This window comes from Megalops cyprinoides, chromosome 3 (genome assembly GCF_013368585.1).
Source record: "Megalops cyprinoides isolate fMegCyp1 chromosome 3, fMegCyp1.pri, whole genome shotgun sequence".
NCBI classification, from domain to species: Eukaryota; Metazoa; Chordata; class Actinopteri; order Elopiformes; family Megalopidae; genus Megalops; species Megalops cyprinoides.
The window spans coordinates 21,528,830-21,546,810 of NC_050585.1; the positions used below are offsets into that span (position 1 = coordinate 21,528,830).

General features: G+C 48.7%; 1 protein-coding gene across 2 annotated transcripts in view; it reads left to right on the forward strand.

The window, feature by feature from the left end:
• The window catches only part of LOC118773934 (neuronal tyrosine-phosphorylated phosphoinositide-3-kinase adapter 1), a 29,816-nt gene extending 12,331 nt beyond the window's left edge, over positions 1-17,485 (forward strand). For both annotated transcript variants that reach the window (XM_036522968.1, XM_036522969.1), the window contains exons 2-7: positions 1,888-2,149; positions 9,482-9,861; positions 10,398-12,107; positions 13,797-14,018; positions 15,257-15,351; positions 16,524-17,485. In XM_036522968.1, the coding sequence (XP_036378861.1) occupies positions 1,962-2,149; positions 9,482-9,861; positions 10,398-12,107; positions 13,797-14,018; positions 15,257-15,351; positions 16,524-16,916 (2,988 nt within the window). In that variant the 5' untranslated portion in view covers positions 1,888-1,961 and the 3' untranslated portion in view covers positions 16,917-17,485. The remainder of the gene's footprint in view (positions 1-1,887; positions 2,150-9,481; positions 9,862-10,397; positions 12,108-13,796; positions 14,019-15,256; positions 15,352-16,523) is intronic.
• The last annotated feature ends 496 nt before the right edge of the window (positions 17,486-17,981 follow it).

Consider the following 17,981-nt stretch of genomic DNA (forward strand, 5'->3'; position numbering starts at 1 on the left):
CCTCCCCCCCTCCAACCTCCGTCTCTAAATCTCATTTTTATTTTAATTAATTCAAGCAGAATAATGACCAGCTGGAGGGCTGACTGCTGTAATGTTGGAGTCAGAGACACTGTGACACAGCCATGCTAACACAACACACGCTCACATACACACACGCACACTCATACACACGCACATGCACACACACGCACGCTCGTACACACACAAATACACACACACTCATTCACACGCTCATATACACATACACTCATATACACAAACATACCCAAGCTTATACACGCACACGCACACTCATACACACACACAGGCGCACATGCACACATACACACTCATACACACACGTGCAGACTCATACACGCACAAACATACACACTCACGCACACACAAATGCACACACCGCCATTCATGTACACTCATACACACCATCATATACATTATCACCTATATAAACATGCATGTCATACGCACCCTCAGATGTGTAAACACACATACATACACACACTCATATGTATACACAAACACACACACACACTCACTGGCTCTGGCTTTAGGTCCTAATGTTCTTCTTGCAGTAGTAGCTGGCTGTGAAATGTCTAATGCAAGTGTGTGTGTGTGTGTGATAATTCTATCAAACCCACCATATGCACATGAATGAGCATAAGCCTATCTGTCTACCTTGTACATTTATCCAGTGTTAACTTCACTGCATTAATGTGTCTTTACACACATGAAAATGCAGGGGTTTGAGTGACAGGAAGGTAATGAAGTGCGAGTGTGAGGCTCGGAACGCCGTGGCTGCTCAGTGGCTCTCTGCTCTCCCTTCAGGAGAGGAGGGCAGCAAATCAGAGCAGGCCCCCGTGCTCGAAAACGCTGGGAAATGGAAAAATACCGAGGCACTGTATGGGCTGGCTACTGTACGTTACTCAGCCAATCAGGATGCCGGCTCACGTGCTTCAGGGCCCAACGCGGAGACGCGCGGGTGGAGGGGAGGGGGGGTCCTCCACCGTCTGCCTCACAACAAGCACAGCCACTGTGGGAACTGCAAACCGCGGCACTGCCCCCCCAATCCCCCCCCCGCTCACCGAGGGGGTTGAGGCTCTCTTCCTCCTGCGTGTTCGCAGTGTGTGCTTTTGGGGCAGTAAGCCTCCATCAGCACGTTCATCTCAGCTCTCGTCTTGTATAATGCTCTCTGCTGGACTGATAATTGCACCCGCTCCAGGGCCTTGCAATGCTGCGGTCGGAGACCCCATTCTGACACAGTGTTATACGGTCAACTCCCACTCCAGTTCCTGATACGCTGCAAGGTTGTGGGTTCAAATCCTAAGCAAGTTACTTATACCGAAGGCCCTAATACAAGTGATCTTTGCTGGTACCGTCCCGATCTGAGAGCTAAGTATTCAATGGATATGAATTTCCGTTGAATCAAAGTGTGAAACTTGCATCTGATGTTGTTATAGCAGTACTTTTATTTGGCTTGGAGTCCTGATAAAGGGATCACACCTGGCTGTAGAGCGAGGTTGTTAACCCCTCCGTGTGAACATCATGAACAGGGAAAAAAGGGGTGGGTGGGGTGGAGGAGGGATGTCTGGAACAGTTTATGTGGTTATGTGGTAAATGGGATTTATAGCTGTGGATTGGACCAGTTTGTCTAGGTTTGGTTAAATGCGTAGGGACTGGCTCTGCAATTCTCCTCCTGAATCTTCGTTTGGAACTTCAGATAGTGATGATTTTGAGCAACGACTCTGTGTGCCTCTGCTCCATGTTAGAAAAGTAGGGGAAATGGTGGAAACTTAGTTGCTCAGCTACATTCAAAACCCTGATCTTTGAAAACTGCAAAGTTGGTTCACTGCTGTTGGCCCTGACAGTCTCCTCCTCCTCTGTTTCCAGGTTACTACAGGAGGGGCGGTCTTTGAGGCCTGTCTCCCTCTCCGTATCCTCCTCTCCTGATTGGCCCCCATACGATGAGCTCTGGCTCCGCCCAGGATGTGGCGGTGGAGCACTTCCTGCGTGACATCGAGAGGCGGGGCGAACAGCTGCACTGCACTGTGATTGCCCACAAGGGGGAGAAGCCCCAAGCCGGGATGAATCTGCTCAATCGCAAGAACCGTCTGGACTGGAGGAATCGAGACCCTGAGAACAGCAAAAAGGGGTGAGTGAGGAAAGGGGAAGGTGAAGGAGTGCATTGAAAGAGAGGATGTTTTCTCTGCATCAGGCGAAGTGGGACGAGGTGTTCAGATGCAAAGTTAGAGTGCAGTGGGAATTTATGAGGTTTGAGTGGTGCTCCTGTGTTTGGTTTGTGGATTAGAGCTCCAGCAGAATGGGCTGCAAGACCAGGTGTGGCATCATTTATTTCAATTTGTGCAGACACACAGCCACAGAGCATGTGCTCTGGCAGAATCGGTCATCAAAGCAACACAGCCAAGGCACACCTTCCAACTGTACAGTATCATATCAAATAATGACATCAGTATTGATTTATATGAAATTCTGTCACATTAAAACAGGTAATATATTTTGATAAATAAACTTCAGACAAACTTGTGGGTGATTTTGGTCTTGTAAAATAGCCTTTAGTCTTGATCTGTGCGTTAACCCTTGTTCACGTACATTGCATAAAGCAAAACGCCATCTTTGGCTGTTGTTATGTGTCAGTTCTGTTGTCATGGGCTCAGGTTTGGTCATAGTCTTCAGGTCTCACTCTGATTGGTGGAGGTGGTATGTGGTGAAATCAGAGCATTCTCGTCTCCAGTGGCTTAGCCTCTCGTGACCTCTAACCTTCTGATGCGGTTCTGGGAGCAGAGCTTTACTCCAGTACTGATGTATCCAGGTTAAGGTTTTCTGTGTTAAATTAACCATATTAATACAGTATCTCCTTTCAAATGGCTCATTATGTTTTTCCTACGGGGTTGTCCATCATCTATACTGTAAAACACTCTGCTTCCTAAACAGGATGCACGGTATGTTTGGAAACACACTCTTCCTTTCCATGAGTTCTTGTCAGCCCTTATTTTCGGGTTATGGAAGCAGCTCTTTTTAAATCTGCAAGCTTATGCCAGAGTTTAGTATGAACAGCAGAAAGCCGGATTGCACTGGAAGAGTTTTATCTGTCATGCTTAATGCAGACCCTCTGTTTGCTCCTGCACCGGGAGGGTGGAGAGAAGGAGAGAAGGACAGAAGGAGAGAGGGAGAGAAGGAGAGAAGGACCAAGGGAGGGAGGGAGGAAAACAAAAGGATGACACAATAGGAGACAGAAGTGGAGAGGAGAGGATGTCCTATATTCTGAGGACAATCTGGCCTCGTTGTGTCTGTGTGGATCAGCACACACACACACACACACACACACACACACACACACAGATACCTACAAACATATTCATGCAAACATAACACACACATACCACACATCAACAGCATACTCAGAGAAGCCAAACACAAATGCACGGTCACGTGATGTCACATCCTCCTGAAGACTCGTGTGTTTACAAGTGAGAGATTGCTTACGTCACTGCTCTGCATAATTCATGCCCCCAGCACCATTTCTGTCACAAGCTCAAACATCCGTCTCTGACATGAGAAATTATAAAAAGGTCATTTTGTCTATTATTCATTCTTTCTGAGCGCTCGAGGGGCAAATCCATGTGAATTTAAACCGGGGGCAAGGTTTTGGTTGGATTTGAGAAGCATTTATAAATTAGCTGTTTTTTTCATCCATTTCCAGTCTTAAATGCTTATTGGTTTTTTCACCAAAAAATCCAGTTTAATAGATTAATTTCTTAAACTATTCACTTTAATGACAGTATACATATGCTATACGTATAAAAAGACATTTATCGCATATACTGTGAAAGACATTTGTCCTGTATACTGTGCGTAAAGGCAGTGGTCCTGTATACTGTGCGTAAAGGCAGTGGTCCTGTGAACTGTGCGTAAAGGCAGTGGTCCTGTGTACTGTGCGTAAAGGCAGTGGTCCTGTGTACTGTGCGTAAAGGCAGTGGTCCTGTGAACTGTGCGTAAAGGCAGTGGTCCTGTGTACTGTGCGTAAAGGCAGTGGTCCTGTGAACTGTGCGTAAAGGCAGTGGTCCTGTGTACTGTGCGTAAAGGCAGTGGTCCTGTGCACCGTGCGTAAAGGCAGTGGTCCTGTGTACTGTGCGTAAAGAGAGTGGTCCTGTGTACTGTGCGTAAAGGCAGTGGTCCTGTGAACTGTGCGTAAAGGCAGTGGTCCTGTGTACTGTGTGTAAAGGCAGTGGTCCTGTGAACTGTGCGTAAAGGCAGTGGTCCTGTGTACTGTGTGTAAAGGCAGTGGTCCTGTGAACTGTGCGTAAAGGCAGTGGTCCTGTGTACTGTGTGTAAAGGCAGTGGTCCTGTGAACTGTGCGTAAAGGCAGTGGTCCTGTGTACTGTGTGTAAAGGCAGTGGTCCTGTAATGTGCTGCTGTTTTTTCAGTGCGCAGCCCTGTGGACAGGAGCGCAGCTCTGCAGCAGGGCACTGAGTTCGTGCAGCACCCTGGGATTTGCTGCACACAGCTCACTGCTCATCCTGACTTAAAGACACACGTGCATCCTTCTGCCGCCTGCAAATCAAAATGTCACACACGAACACACAGGCCATGCTCACACACCTGTTAGAACCTTGTAAATGGGTGCATTGACACACTCGGGCTCACACACACATGCACGGGCGCACACACACACACACACTCACACTCACACACACATACACTCACGCACACACACACACACACAGACCCAGTTTCTGAGCTGGCTGTCCTACAGATGCACTCACTCGCTCCCTACAGGAAGCGAAGCATCCTCTCTGCTTCCCTCCCACTCTGTCCCTCCGGCTCCCTGTATTCATTCATCCTTCGCTTCCCTCCCTCGCTCTCTCTCCCTCCCCCTCTCACTCTCTCTTTTTCTCGGTCTTTTCCGGCTGTATTTATAGTGCTACCTGTTCTTCACTATGGCTGTTTGTGGTCTGGCCAGCAGGAGCTGTGCTCCAATCCCCTGCAAAGCAGCACTAAAACCAATAAAAGCCCTGAGCGTCACTCAGCGTCATGGAGAGATTGGGCTGTGACCCTGCAGTGTGGTGGGCAAGGGGCCATGGATTTCAGCTGCAAGGTGATGCTGATTCATAGTGCAGCTGTCAGGGTAATAATCTTTACATGAAAGCGGGAATTTAACAAAGAGGCGCATGTCCAGGGTGTGGTCTGATCATGTGACTCACCTTCATAAATAAGTGGAGGGAAGGTGTGTGTGTGAGGGTGTTGGATGACAGCATTTTGTGTATGAGGGTGTGCTGGTATGTGTGTGTGCATGTGTGCAAGTGTGTGTGTGTATGTATGTATGTACTTGTGTGTGTGTGTGAGTGTGTGTGTATGTACTTGTGTGCGCATGCAGGCATGAATGTGTATGTGTGTGGAGACGAACCGGAACATGGAAAAGCCAGAAGTTGCTGTGCAGACTGGTTACCGCGGCAACAGCTGGGATACTCGCCAAGGTTCTGAGTGATGGGAGAAATGGAGAGAGAGCAAGCAAGCAATATAGAGAGAGAGCGGGAGAACAAATCCAGTTCTTTTTCCAGGAAATGAATGTTTAATTGAATTATCGAATGTGAGGAGCAGATGTCAGGCATTAGGGACGTGAGAAATAGGAGGAGCTTCTCACAGGTACTGAACAACACACTACTAGCTCTCCCACACAATATAACACACTACTAGCTCTCCCACACAATATAACACACTACTAGCTCTCCCACACAATATAACACACTACTAGCTCTCCTACACAATATAACACACTACCTGCTCTCCAACACAGTGTAACACACTACCACCAGCCACCTCTCTCACAGATACACATTCTGGGGTCCCATCACTGTATTGGTGATTGGTTTTATGAGGAGGAGAATAACAGAGAGACATGGATTGATAGAGAGAAAGTGGGGGGAGAGAGGTGGGCAGGTGACAGATAGAAAGAGAAGGAGAGATAGAGACAGAGAGAAAGAGAGAGAGTCAGAGTCTGGCTAAGACCTGGTGACCCTCTAACTCACTGCTGCTGCTGGTAGCTACATGGTAACAAGAGAAATAATAAAGGTAGTGGAGACTGTGGAAGCCATTGGCAGCAGTGGCTTTCAGGGGAGCCTCTACCTGGGGCAAAGTGGTGATATCGGCGGCTGGGTGTGATTATGGCTCCAGAAACACGCTTGACATGAGGGCCCGGGCGGCACCCGCGGCAGATGGGCTTCCTTTAATCAGGTTTCTAAATCAGTGCCAGTTAATGATATTCCGCCCAGTCGCCCCGGTAACCAGCCTCCCCAATCGAGCATTAAAAAGCGCCTCTCTGGCTCAGTCGCTGTTTGATGTCAGCTTTTCGGTTCGCTGCTTTGTCAAGGGTGGCCACCCTTTTTTGTGACAGAGTTGTCAGTAATGAGCCCTTGTGATCATCCAATTTGGGTTCAACTCTACTAGCCTTATCGTTCCTTTTCTCCCGTCCCTCCCCCAACCTCCCTGATCCATATTCTTATTGGCTGACACCCCCTCCATTCACACACTCCTTTGTTTCCCTTGATTCCCTTTCCTGCTCTTCTCTCTCTTCCTCCTCTCCTGCTCTCCTTCTCTCTAAACTGCCAACATAAGAATCATGTGGAGATTCAGAACACTGTGATATGCATTCTGTGAAATGACAAACAACTCACAAGATGTAAAATGGCCTCAAATAATATGCTTTGTTACTGTATGTTGATGAGGAAGGAAATCTTTATAAATGCAAAAAATGACTTGAGTGAACCAGGATGTGTAAGGTTGTGTAAGGTTTTTTTTCCCAAATAAGATTTTATTATTATTGTTTTACTTCTCGAAATATGCTTTTTAAACAATTCTGAATAAAGAGATTTTTACACATTCAAAAGCACTTTCCTCCTCCCTCTTTTCTCTCTCTCTCTCTCTCACTTTCTCCTCTAAATGCTCTGTACTTTTCAGGATTGATTCATTTCTCAGGTTTTTTTCAACCTTTTCCCATCTCTCCGTTTTTCTGGTATCTCTCCTTTTTTCTCTCTGCTGTCTCATTCCCATTCTTTTCTTTCCACCCCTTATCCCTTGCTTTCATCACCTCTCCCTCCCTGTCTCCCCCTCTCTCTCCCTCTGTCTCTCTCTCTCTCTCCCTCCCACCGCTGCATTTTCCTCCTCAGTCTTCCAGCTGTTCTCAGTGCCTCCTTCAGCATCTCTGCATGATAATGCCTTGGATGCAAATTAGACGTGAAGTTTCCACCCTCCCTCTCGTTTAGCGAGTTCACGCAGAGGAGGCAGAGAGTATGAAGGCTGCTCACAGAGTGACACTGGTACTCACCGCTTAGTGTGTACTGTACTCAAATTCAAATTCAAATTCAAATTCAAATGAGCTTTATTGGCATGACAAAAACTCCATTTGTATTGCCAAAGCATTTCTACATACATTAAAACAAACAAACAACAAATACAGAAGTGTGTGTGTGTGTGTGTGGTGTGTGTGTTTGTGTGTGTGTGTGTGTGTGGTGTGAATGCGTGTGTTTGTGTGTGTGTGTGTGTGTGTGTGTTTGTGTGTGGTGTGAGTGTGTGTGTGTGTGTGTGTATTTATTTCTTGAAGTGTTTTACCGATGGAGTGACTCTCTTTCTCTGTGGCAGGCATCCACATACCTAGCTGCGACTCTTGCACTATCTTGTTCCTCGCCTAGTAAAATTCTTAGAATCTTACTGTCCTCAAACTTTTCAAAGTCTGGGTAGATTGTTTTGAATTCGGGAAAGAATTTCTTCCGGATAGCTTTGAATTTGCAGCATTCACTCAAGAAGTGGAGCTCTGTTTCTATCATGCCCTGGCTGCAATGGGTACATAGTCTCTCTTCTATGGGCAGCCAGGTTTGCCTGTGTCTGCCTCTTTCAATAGCCAGGTTATGGTTGCTTAGTCTGTACCTGGTCAAGGTTTTCCTTTGTTTTGTATTAGACACTGTGGACAGGTAGTCTGCTACAGTGTATTCTCTGTTTAGGGCCAAATAGCATTGAAGTTTACTTTGATTTTTTGTTGTTTCAATCCAATATGTCAAATAGTTTTCTTTTTGTGTTTTTATAATTTGGTTAGGCCGAATTGTTTGTGCAAGGGTGGCATAGTCCTGAGGCTGATTGTTAATTGTATTAGTCTGGTTATTCTTGTTTGTCATATTAGTTTGTGTGAGCCTCAAGACTAGCTGGCAGAGGGGACTTATTTTTGTGCTCATCTCTTGGCTTTTCAGGGCTTTAAAACAATAATACTCTTTCTCTGTGCCATAGCCTTGGAAACAGTCATTTCACCTGATGGCCCAGTGATGACCATTTAACACAGGAGCACAAAACTGTACATGCTGCCACAGAGGCTCACACACACATACACACACACACACACACACACACACACACACACACACACACACACGTGCACAGACACACACACACACACACGCACAGACACACACACACACGTGCATTCTCCATCTGGTACTCTTCCTGTCTTTTCCAGTGGACTGTATTGACAAGACGGTAAACTGGAGGCTGCATAAGCTTTCTTTCACTCTGCTGTCTTCATACGTACCAGTCTACTGTTTCTCTCCCCACCTCTCCCTCTTTTTTCCTTATCCCTTCATCTGTCCTGTGCCTTCTCTTTGTTCCCTTTTCTCTCTCCTGCTGTCTTCTGTCTGCACTCATCCTCCCCTCCCGCTCCTAGCAGAGTTTCCCCTTCTTTCCTCTCCCGTAATCTCCTCTCATCCCCTGCTGGGTGCTTCTTTGTTTCTTTACAGAGGCTTTTTCTTCCCCCAAAACAAACGTAAATAGGCTTTACATTTGCATTGCCTTTCAGGTGTGTACATTTGGCAGACACTTTTAGGCTGCTTTCAAGGCAGGGTACATAAGTGCATGTAATAAGACTGGGTGGATGACAGCTTGTACAGATACATCAGCCCACTTTGGTCTAAAGAGGTTCAGGGTGTCACACAGGGTGCCATCCCAGTGCTATACTTGAATACTGCCCTCATGCACTCTCTCTATCCTCCCTCATTCTCTTTTTCTTGCACTCAGGTGTTGTCAGCTAATCTAGCTCCTTCATTAATAGCCCCCTCTCTCCCCTACTTTAATACTCTGAAGAAAAGCACGGCTTTAATCTCTTCCTCTCGGTTTCTCTCTGTCCATGACTTAGATGCAGTAGATCCTACTGTGCTCCACATGTGCACTAATCCTCTCTGTCACTGCCCTCCTCTTCACACTGTCACACACGTCCCCTCTCAACCCCCCCACTGTTGATCACTCTCTCATCTTGGGAAAACTCCTCTCTCACCATTACTAAATTCCCCTCTCTCTCTCTCTCTCTCTGTCTCTCACTGTGCATAAATTCCTCTCTCTCAGTGTGGCAATCCCATCTGTGTCACTGTGTATAAACTCCTCTCTCTGTCACTGTGGGTGAAATCTACTCTTTCCCCCCCACCTCTAGCTCGGGTGAGAAGGACCCCTCGGCAACCGTGGGTAAAGTTCGCGACCTGGCGTCCTTCCGCCGCCACTTCCGGATGGGGTTCATGACAATGCCCGCCTCTCAGGACCTCTCCCCGCGGCCCTGTGCCTCCGCCATGGCGCCCCGCTCGCAGTCCTGCCACGCTGTGGGGGGAGGGGGCGGTGGCCTAGAGAACGGCAACTACTCGCCCCCCCCGCCTGTGCTGGGCTCCTCCTCCTCCTCGTTCAGCGGCCGCTGCCCGCCCGCCAAGCCGAAACGCCACCCCAGCACACGGCTCAGCTCCACAACTGAGCCCCCGCCGGACAGCCTGAAACCACCTCCAGCCACACAGCCAAGCACCAAACACCCAGAGAAAAGGACCAGTAAGAGCCCAAGGGGGGGCTGTTTTAATCATTATTGCATCATTTATTGTGGTTTATTAGTGATTTATTGATCTGTTGCATCAGTCTGTATTTAATTGCGCAATAAAGGCAGTGTGTTTTTTAGTTTATTGGTAATTAATTTGGTCAGCGAACAGTCTCTCATGGAGTGTCCCAGGAGTAGCATTATCTGGCTGTGTTTTTAATTGCACTCGTTTTTGATTTTTATAGATCTAATGAAAAATTTCCAAGTTATGTCTCTTTCTCTTGGTCTCTCTCCCCTCCTCTCCTACTGTACTGTGCAAAGTGAATGGGCTAGTGGTTTTTTTTTTCCTTTTTTTATCTGTAAATAATTAAAAATCTTTCCCTGTCTACCCCTACACCTGTCTCTTTCTGTCTCTAACTGTCATCCTCTCCCTCTGTCCCTGTCTCTCTCTCTCCCTCTTTCTCACTCTGTCTCTAATTCTCTCTCTCAATCTGTCCATCCCTCTGTCTCTAACTATCTTTCTTAGTCCTTATTTCTCCCTCTCTTTTCACAGTCATTAAGAAGTCAGACTCGGGGGAGGTGTCTGGGAAAAAGGTCCCGCCCCTCAAGCCCAAACGGAGCCCCAACACTCAGCTGTCTGTGGACCCCCCTCCGCCCCGGGTCCCGCCCCCAGCCACGCCACTTCCCTGCCTATCCCAGGAGGTAGCAGGGCCCCAGGAGGATGGCGATGAGGAGCCAGTGTACATCGAGATGGTGGGGCAGGTGTTTACACGGGACAGCCAGAACCCCACCCCGCACCCCCCCACCCCTGCTGCGGCCACCACTCCCGACTCGGACTCGGATCAGAGCGAGGCCATTTACGAGGAGATGAAGTACTCTCAGCTGGAGGAGGCGGAGCCTCAGGGCCGCCCCACCAACAAACAGGACAAACTGAAACCCTCCAAACCCGCCCACTCTCCTGGCCCTCCCTCCTCACCCTCCCCACTCCCCCACCCCCCGCCTTCCTCCACCTCCAAACCCAAAGCGACTGTCTCTATCTCTCACTCCTCCCCACTCCCCTCCTCCTCTACCTCCTCCACCCCAGTTCCCCAGCCGCTCTGCTCCAGCCCCCAGCCCCCCCGCGCCCCTACCCCCTTCCTCCTGGCCGGGAGCAAGCCCCAGTCGGACTCTGGCAATAAGATTCCCGCCCCCTTCCCGAACCTGCTCCAGCACCGCCCCCCTCTGCTGGCCTTCCCTCAGCCGGCAGCTGCCTCCAGTGGAGTGGGGGCCCAAATCAAACCTGCGCCTCCTAAACTGGGAACAGTTAGCATTCAGGCCCCCGTCAGTCCCTCGGTAGGGAGTACCACTCCCACCCCACCCCCTACCTCCTCCTCCTCTAAGCTCCCGGTCCCTCACTCGGGCCCCAAAGATTCTGTGGGCGGAGGTGGGGCCGGTCAGGACAAGCTGACAGACAGGAAGGAGGCGCTGCTGGGTCCAGCCCCAGCACTGCGGGCTCGGAGCCACTCCACACCCCTCCCCCCCTCCTCCCAGTCCTCCTCCCACTACTCCCACCACCACCACCACCCACACCACCACCCCTCCCACTACCACCACTACCGCCGCCCAGAGAAGGAGCTCCCCACCTCCCACAGCATGAAACTGGGGCCCCAGTCTGCGGCCCACACCCCCACCCCGAGTGCGGCCAAGGAGGGCAAGAGTGTGGCCTTCCTCCTGAAGCCTGACAAACGAGAGCGGGACAGGGAAAGAGAGGCGGGGGCCTACCCCCCAACCCCAATCCAGCCAACCCCCACCTCCACCCCCACCCCCAACTCCAACAACACCACCACTACCACCACGCAAACCAGCGCAAACACGGCGCCCTCTCCTGCGCCGCCGCCTTCGTCATCCTCCTCTTCCTCCTCCTCACAGCGTCCCCCGTCCCGCTCGCTCCTCCAGCGCTCCCACACCCCCCACCCCCCGACCCATGCCCTGCCGGCCTACAAGCCCCCTCCCTCAGACAGCCCGCTTCTGTGGACTTACCCCTCCGTGGGTCTGCGGGGGAGACCCCCTGCCTATGAGAGCCTGCGGGGTGGGGGTCTGCTGGAGTCCTCACACCCCCAGGGACCCTCCTCGCTCCCCAGTGCTGGGGAAAGCACCCCCAAAGGCAGCGCTGCCCCCCTGTCCCAGCAGAGGAAAGGAGGGAGTCTGTCCCGGGACGGGAGTGGGGGAGGCATGGGGACCATGCAGAGGAAGCTGTCCTTCAGCCATGGCCGAGAGACAGAGAGTGAGTGAAAAACAGAAAGAGAGAGAGAGAGAGAGAGAGTAGGAGAGTAGGAGAGAGGGAGGGAGAGAGATGGGTCACCTAGTAGTCCCATCTTGGAAGGGTCGCTCATCTCATTAATGTCCCCAAAGTGGTAGAAGCCCATACAAAAAAATTAATATATTGACAATATATTTAACAGAATATATTTTTTGCTCAATAAATATATTTAAAACATGGAAATTATTGCCATTCTTAGTGTAATATTTTTCTGATTTGAGTTAATATGCTTTAATTATATTTCCAATGTATTCTTGGGCTGAACAACATATTTTTCATTGTATCACAATATATTTCATGTCCATACGTGAGGAGCTCCCTACTACTGTCAGAACAGTGAGCCTCAAAACCCACCTGTCCAGACAAAAACATGGCACTGCGAACTCAGTGGCAAAATGGTAAACATGTTGTGGTGATACAAGCTTGGAAAGAGGCAGTAATAGTATGAGGTCACTGATCCTATGATAGCACTTACCGCCCACAATGGCACTGTATTTTATTTGTGGGACTAAAGATTAAATGTCCTTGCGGCTACATGCCAAACTTGACTGAATACATTTTCAGTAAGTTGCTTTGAATAAGAGCATCTGCCAAATGAATGAATGTAAATGTAAATGTAGAGAAAGAGAGAGGGAGAGATACAGTGAGTCACAGGGGGAGATTGAGCTTTGGGTTATCCTTGCTTGACCAAAAAAAAAAAAAAGCAAAAGCAAATGAAATGTATTAGCGTGCACAAATCTCTTTTCGTCAGAGTATGCCACTTCAAAAATAAAACCTCTCAAATCAAAATTCACGCTCATTGTCATCACCAAGCTTTTTTATATAAAAGCAAACAAATGCTGTTGCCAAGAGCAGTGCTGGAGTAGGTGGAAACATCTGGAAACACATCACAGAGCAGACAGGGGAGACAGAGAGGGAGAGAAAGACTGAGGGAGGATGGCTGGGTGATAATTGGCTGAATGGAATGAATCGTTTGGGTGATGGAGGTGTGAGAGTGAAAACGTTCCCTCCGTGTGATGCTGAAATCATGCTGCAGTCTTTAAACTGGGGATTAGGTGATCATTCTCCCGTTCGCTCCTGACTCTGAGTACACACTATCGGGGCCATTCCTGGATTTGCAGGACATGTTGCCAAAGAGAGCATTAAGATAACAGCTGAATTGTAACAAAATACAATAAATTAAATGAATAAAATGACATTAGACTAACCGCGGACCGTAAATGACGTAGCTCTCTGGGAGCTTCTCAGATTCAAGGCAGGTTTACTGTATTGTAGGGAGTGCAGAGAAGCTTGCCGCCACTTCTCTCATAAAAGAGCCAGAACCAAAAGGTTAAAAACCATTTATTTATTTTAAAATCCAAACAGACAAAGAAACCAACCTATGCAAGCCCACAGCAGGGACAAAGTGAGCCTTCCTGTTCTTAAGCCACGCTTGTATTTAATCAGTAAGGTGTGGCTCATTACCCAATAGACTTGTTCCCCTACAAATTGCCAACAGATGAACACAATTGACAATGAGTGACACAATTAACAATTGACATTTAGTCCTTAGGGAGAGGTGGTGAAGGCTCTCCTTCACAGGGAGATACCATGCCCTTGTCTTCCTGTGCTTATCGCATTAAAATACTTTTCGCTCTCTGTGTTTCCTGCCAGGTGAAGACAGTCGCGTGTGGAACGGCAGCACCGACGCTACCCCCAGGCCGGAGAAGGATGAGCCGGGCATGGGGGGGCAGTCAGGCATCCCCGTGCGCTCAGCCAGAGGAGGCGGGGTCTGTGAGGGCGGGGCAGGAGGAGGGAGCTCGGCAACACGAGGCGTGGCCAGATCCGGACTCCCGTTACCATGCCAACCCTTCCCGGCATTCCATCAGAACGGAGGTGAGAGAAATCTCCTCTGAGAGCATCTCATTGAATCACAGTCACACAAACTCAGTCTTGTCCCTCTCTGACATCACAAATTCTGGGAGCACAAGAGAGCACAAGAGAAAGAGAATAGGAAGTTTGCTTAGTGGTGCTTACCATGCGCCACTAATGAGTCACTGCCGTAAACGAGGTCTAATCACTCTTCTCTCAGCAGCATAACAATCTGATTGGTTCACAATCTGATTTGAGCAGGTGGTCATAAGACCTCTTTTCCAAACACACTTCTCAAAGGCAGAGGTGTCACTGTCACGAGTAGCCTTCAGTCTAACAGCCCACATCAGTCAATCTCTCTGCCCCCCCCCCCACCCAGCAGCACAAACAAAAGCATATCAGCAAATTTATGGGAAGATCCAGCTATCTCAATCTCCTTATGGTGGCAGTATCTAACTGCATTAAAGAACCACACTCATTTTTATATACGGGGGGTCCTCGACTTACGTCGGAATTCCGTTCCTACGGCACGACGTAACGCGATTTTTGCCGTAAGTCGGAACTCACATACTGTACATAAGTACCTATGTCACTCACCTACGCTAACTCAGTGGTAAAATTATATCTATTATATCTATATCTATTATATCTAATTTCACTTCCATGGAGATGGCTTTCCTTTTCTTCGAAGCACTGGCATCAGAAGAGTCTGACTTACGCTTGGGAGCCATAATGAAGAGCAAAAAGTTTCCAAAAAAACAACACAAACGAAAGAAAGCGAATGTAGCACAATCCAATATGGCATACAACCGGCGAATGTAAACAAAGCCGTCTTCCTCGTATAGCGCCGCGTGACGACGTATTCGTCCGCTCCGCTCGCCAACTAGTTCCCACGCGAAATTTGTTTTAACGTCGCAAACGCCGTACGTCGGAATGATGGAACAAGACTTTCTTAATAAATTTATGGGAGATGGCGACGTAACCACAAAACGCCGTAGGTCGAGGACGTCGTAAACCGAGGACCTGCTGTACACATGCACACTTTCCCTCACACACATACTCTCTCACAATAGAGATGTATAAAAGTTTAAAATATGTGAGTTATTTACATGTTGTTGAATGTAAAGGACCGATGCTATATGTAAACACTGCTATATGAAAATATGTATCCAAATATCCTAATCAATATGTGTTTGTGTGCCTCCGTGTGCCTACATGCTCGTGTGTGTGTGTCTGTGTCTGTGTGTGTGTGTGTGTTACAGAGCTGGGCCGCTCAGCCTCCATTTCGGCTGTGAGGCAGGTGGCCAGTAACGTGCAGAGACAGAGCAGCCTGCCCCCTGGAGGGGTGCTGAATCAGGTGAGCACCCTGCGACCCCCCCCCCCCCCTCAAGTGACCTCGCCCCCATCACACTCATCCCTACCAGGACAGGGAAAGAGTAACCTCCCATTGCAATCAGCAATCCAGCAGCAAATATTCTGCAAACATTTTCTAATGCTTCCGCCCTGTCCTCATCAGATCACTGCAATGTGACTCAAAGGTAGATAGATATTTAGGAAATACTGTGCCTGTTTTTCAGCAGTGATCTGCTGTCCAGAGGCCCTGCAGAACTTGTCGCTTGGCTACGTCTGAAATGCTGACACAGTGTGCTGCCCAGAGACCTTCTGCCTGTTTGACCCTTATGCACATATCAAATTGATATGACACTGCCACCTGCTGGCAGTCACTAGAATAGCATGCACATGTATATATCCCTCTAGAGGTGGAAACTGGGATTGCATTTGTATGTGACAGGGTTTCCAGGCTGGGTCCTTAGTTGCTAAAACTGCCAAAATGTCATTTTTTAGAGTTTTTATTCTTCTCTTCATGTGAGTATATGCTATCACTTGCTGGCCTGTGGCATATTTCCTAAATATGCTAGTTAAATTCAGAGAAGGTTCAGACTCAAGAACAAAAAGAATTGAAATGCCAGACTACACACTAATGCAGCTACTACATGCTAACTTGACAAAAATGAAAACTACAGGTACTCACTTATTCTCAATTCTGGCACACTCATACTCAACATAAGAACCTATTACCAGCAATAATGTGATTCCTCATGGTTATTTATGATTCTATAGCACTTGTGAATAGAGTTATGCGGTCTGTCTGATGAGAACAACCTGGTGCTGTAAGGAAACTCTGAGAACAGAAGGGAGCCTATGGCCTAAACTGAACACCATTCATAGGAAACGTAGGGCCGCAGTAAGTCCCTGGCACACTAATTCCTCTACTGTTCTGTTGGGTGTTCACACTTTCATGGGACAAACTGCTTTTATGATGCAAGATACCTGAAATAAGGAGACTTAGATTTTTTAGTGTGTCAGTATAACACAGTGAAACAGAAACATTATCCATTGACTGCCTCCTCTGTCCTTTTTCTTCTTCTGTGTTTCTCACCATTTTCCCTGTTACTCCTGTTTCTCCCTCTGTCTCCCTTTCATGTATCAATCATTCCCTCATGCCACGCCCTCTCTGCACCCTCCTAGCTACAAGGTCACCCCCACTCCCAGCCCAGTACCCCACCTCTGTCCCACCAACAGCAGCAGCTGCAGCTACACCAGCAGCAGCTCCAGCAGCAGCTCCAGCTCCAGCTGCACTACCAACACCTCGCCCAGCTGGCGCAGGTCCAGCCTCCTGCCAGTGGGGGCGCCACCTCCACTCAGGCCCAGCATGCCCAGAGGGACGGGAAGCTGCTGGAGGTGATCGAAAGGAAACGGTGCCTGTGCAGGGAGATCAAGGCTCACAGACGTCCAGACAGGAGCCTGTGCAAGCAGGACAGCATGCCCAACCTGCCTAGCTGGAGGAAGGCCCCCGAGGCCAGCAAGGCGGCCCCACCTTCTCAGGCACAGCAGGCTATTCTGTGGGACACAGCCATCTGAGGGGTGGGGGGCATGGAGGAAGGGGTGGGCACATAGAGTGACAGCCAACCAATCAAATGGACAGATGGTGACCGTGTGACATTGCCATCTTTGAGGAGGTGTCGAGAGCTGGTGTTTTCCCAGAATTAATGGGAGTGCCTTGCCACTGCCCTAACCCCCCACCCTCCACCCACCAGACTATAGAAACTGGGAGAGGGAAAAAACAAGGAGATAGAGAAGAGGGGGTGAGAAATAATGCTCGTACACACATGTGCATGGAGCGCCATTTTGCTTGAAGGTAGAGGGAGAATCCAGCTGACGCATTCTGTAACATTCTCACGATGTCTCAGTAACGTTCCAGCCACGTTGAGATGAAGAGGAGGAAGAGGAGTCAGAACTTAAGAAGATCATTCATGTGAACTTCACACGTTTCACATTTATCTACTGCGACTGTGACTCTTTGTGTCCGCTCTCTGAGCAAGGCCTGTGGAGCCCACAATCACGCCTGTGTCACATCCAGGAGGCAGGGACACGCAGAGGGAGAGGAACAAAACACACACACACACACACACACACACACATGCACACACACACACACACACACACACACATACACACACACACACACACACACACACACACACACACACGCACACACACACACACACATACACACACACACACACACACACATACACACACACACACACACACACACACACACACACATACACACACACACACACTCTCATACACACACACACACACACACACACACACACACATATACCCCCCCTCACACACAGCTGTAAAGCAGAGGGAAGGTTCCTCTGAGATGTGTTTGGCTTGGCTTGCTGTGCCAAATGCAGTTTTCCCATTAACTTGCCTCATAGCTGCCATAATGTCCACATTCTCACCGCATAATCCGTTTAGCTTATATTCAGCGGAGGAGAAGGTAGAGGCTGTGTGCTTCTCTTTGCTCTCCTGTTACATAAAATGTGATTTGATGATTTGGACAGAGAAAGTTCAGTATGGGGAGGGTAATGGGATTAAATGATGGTTCAACACAGGGAGAAAGAAGAGATG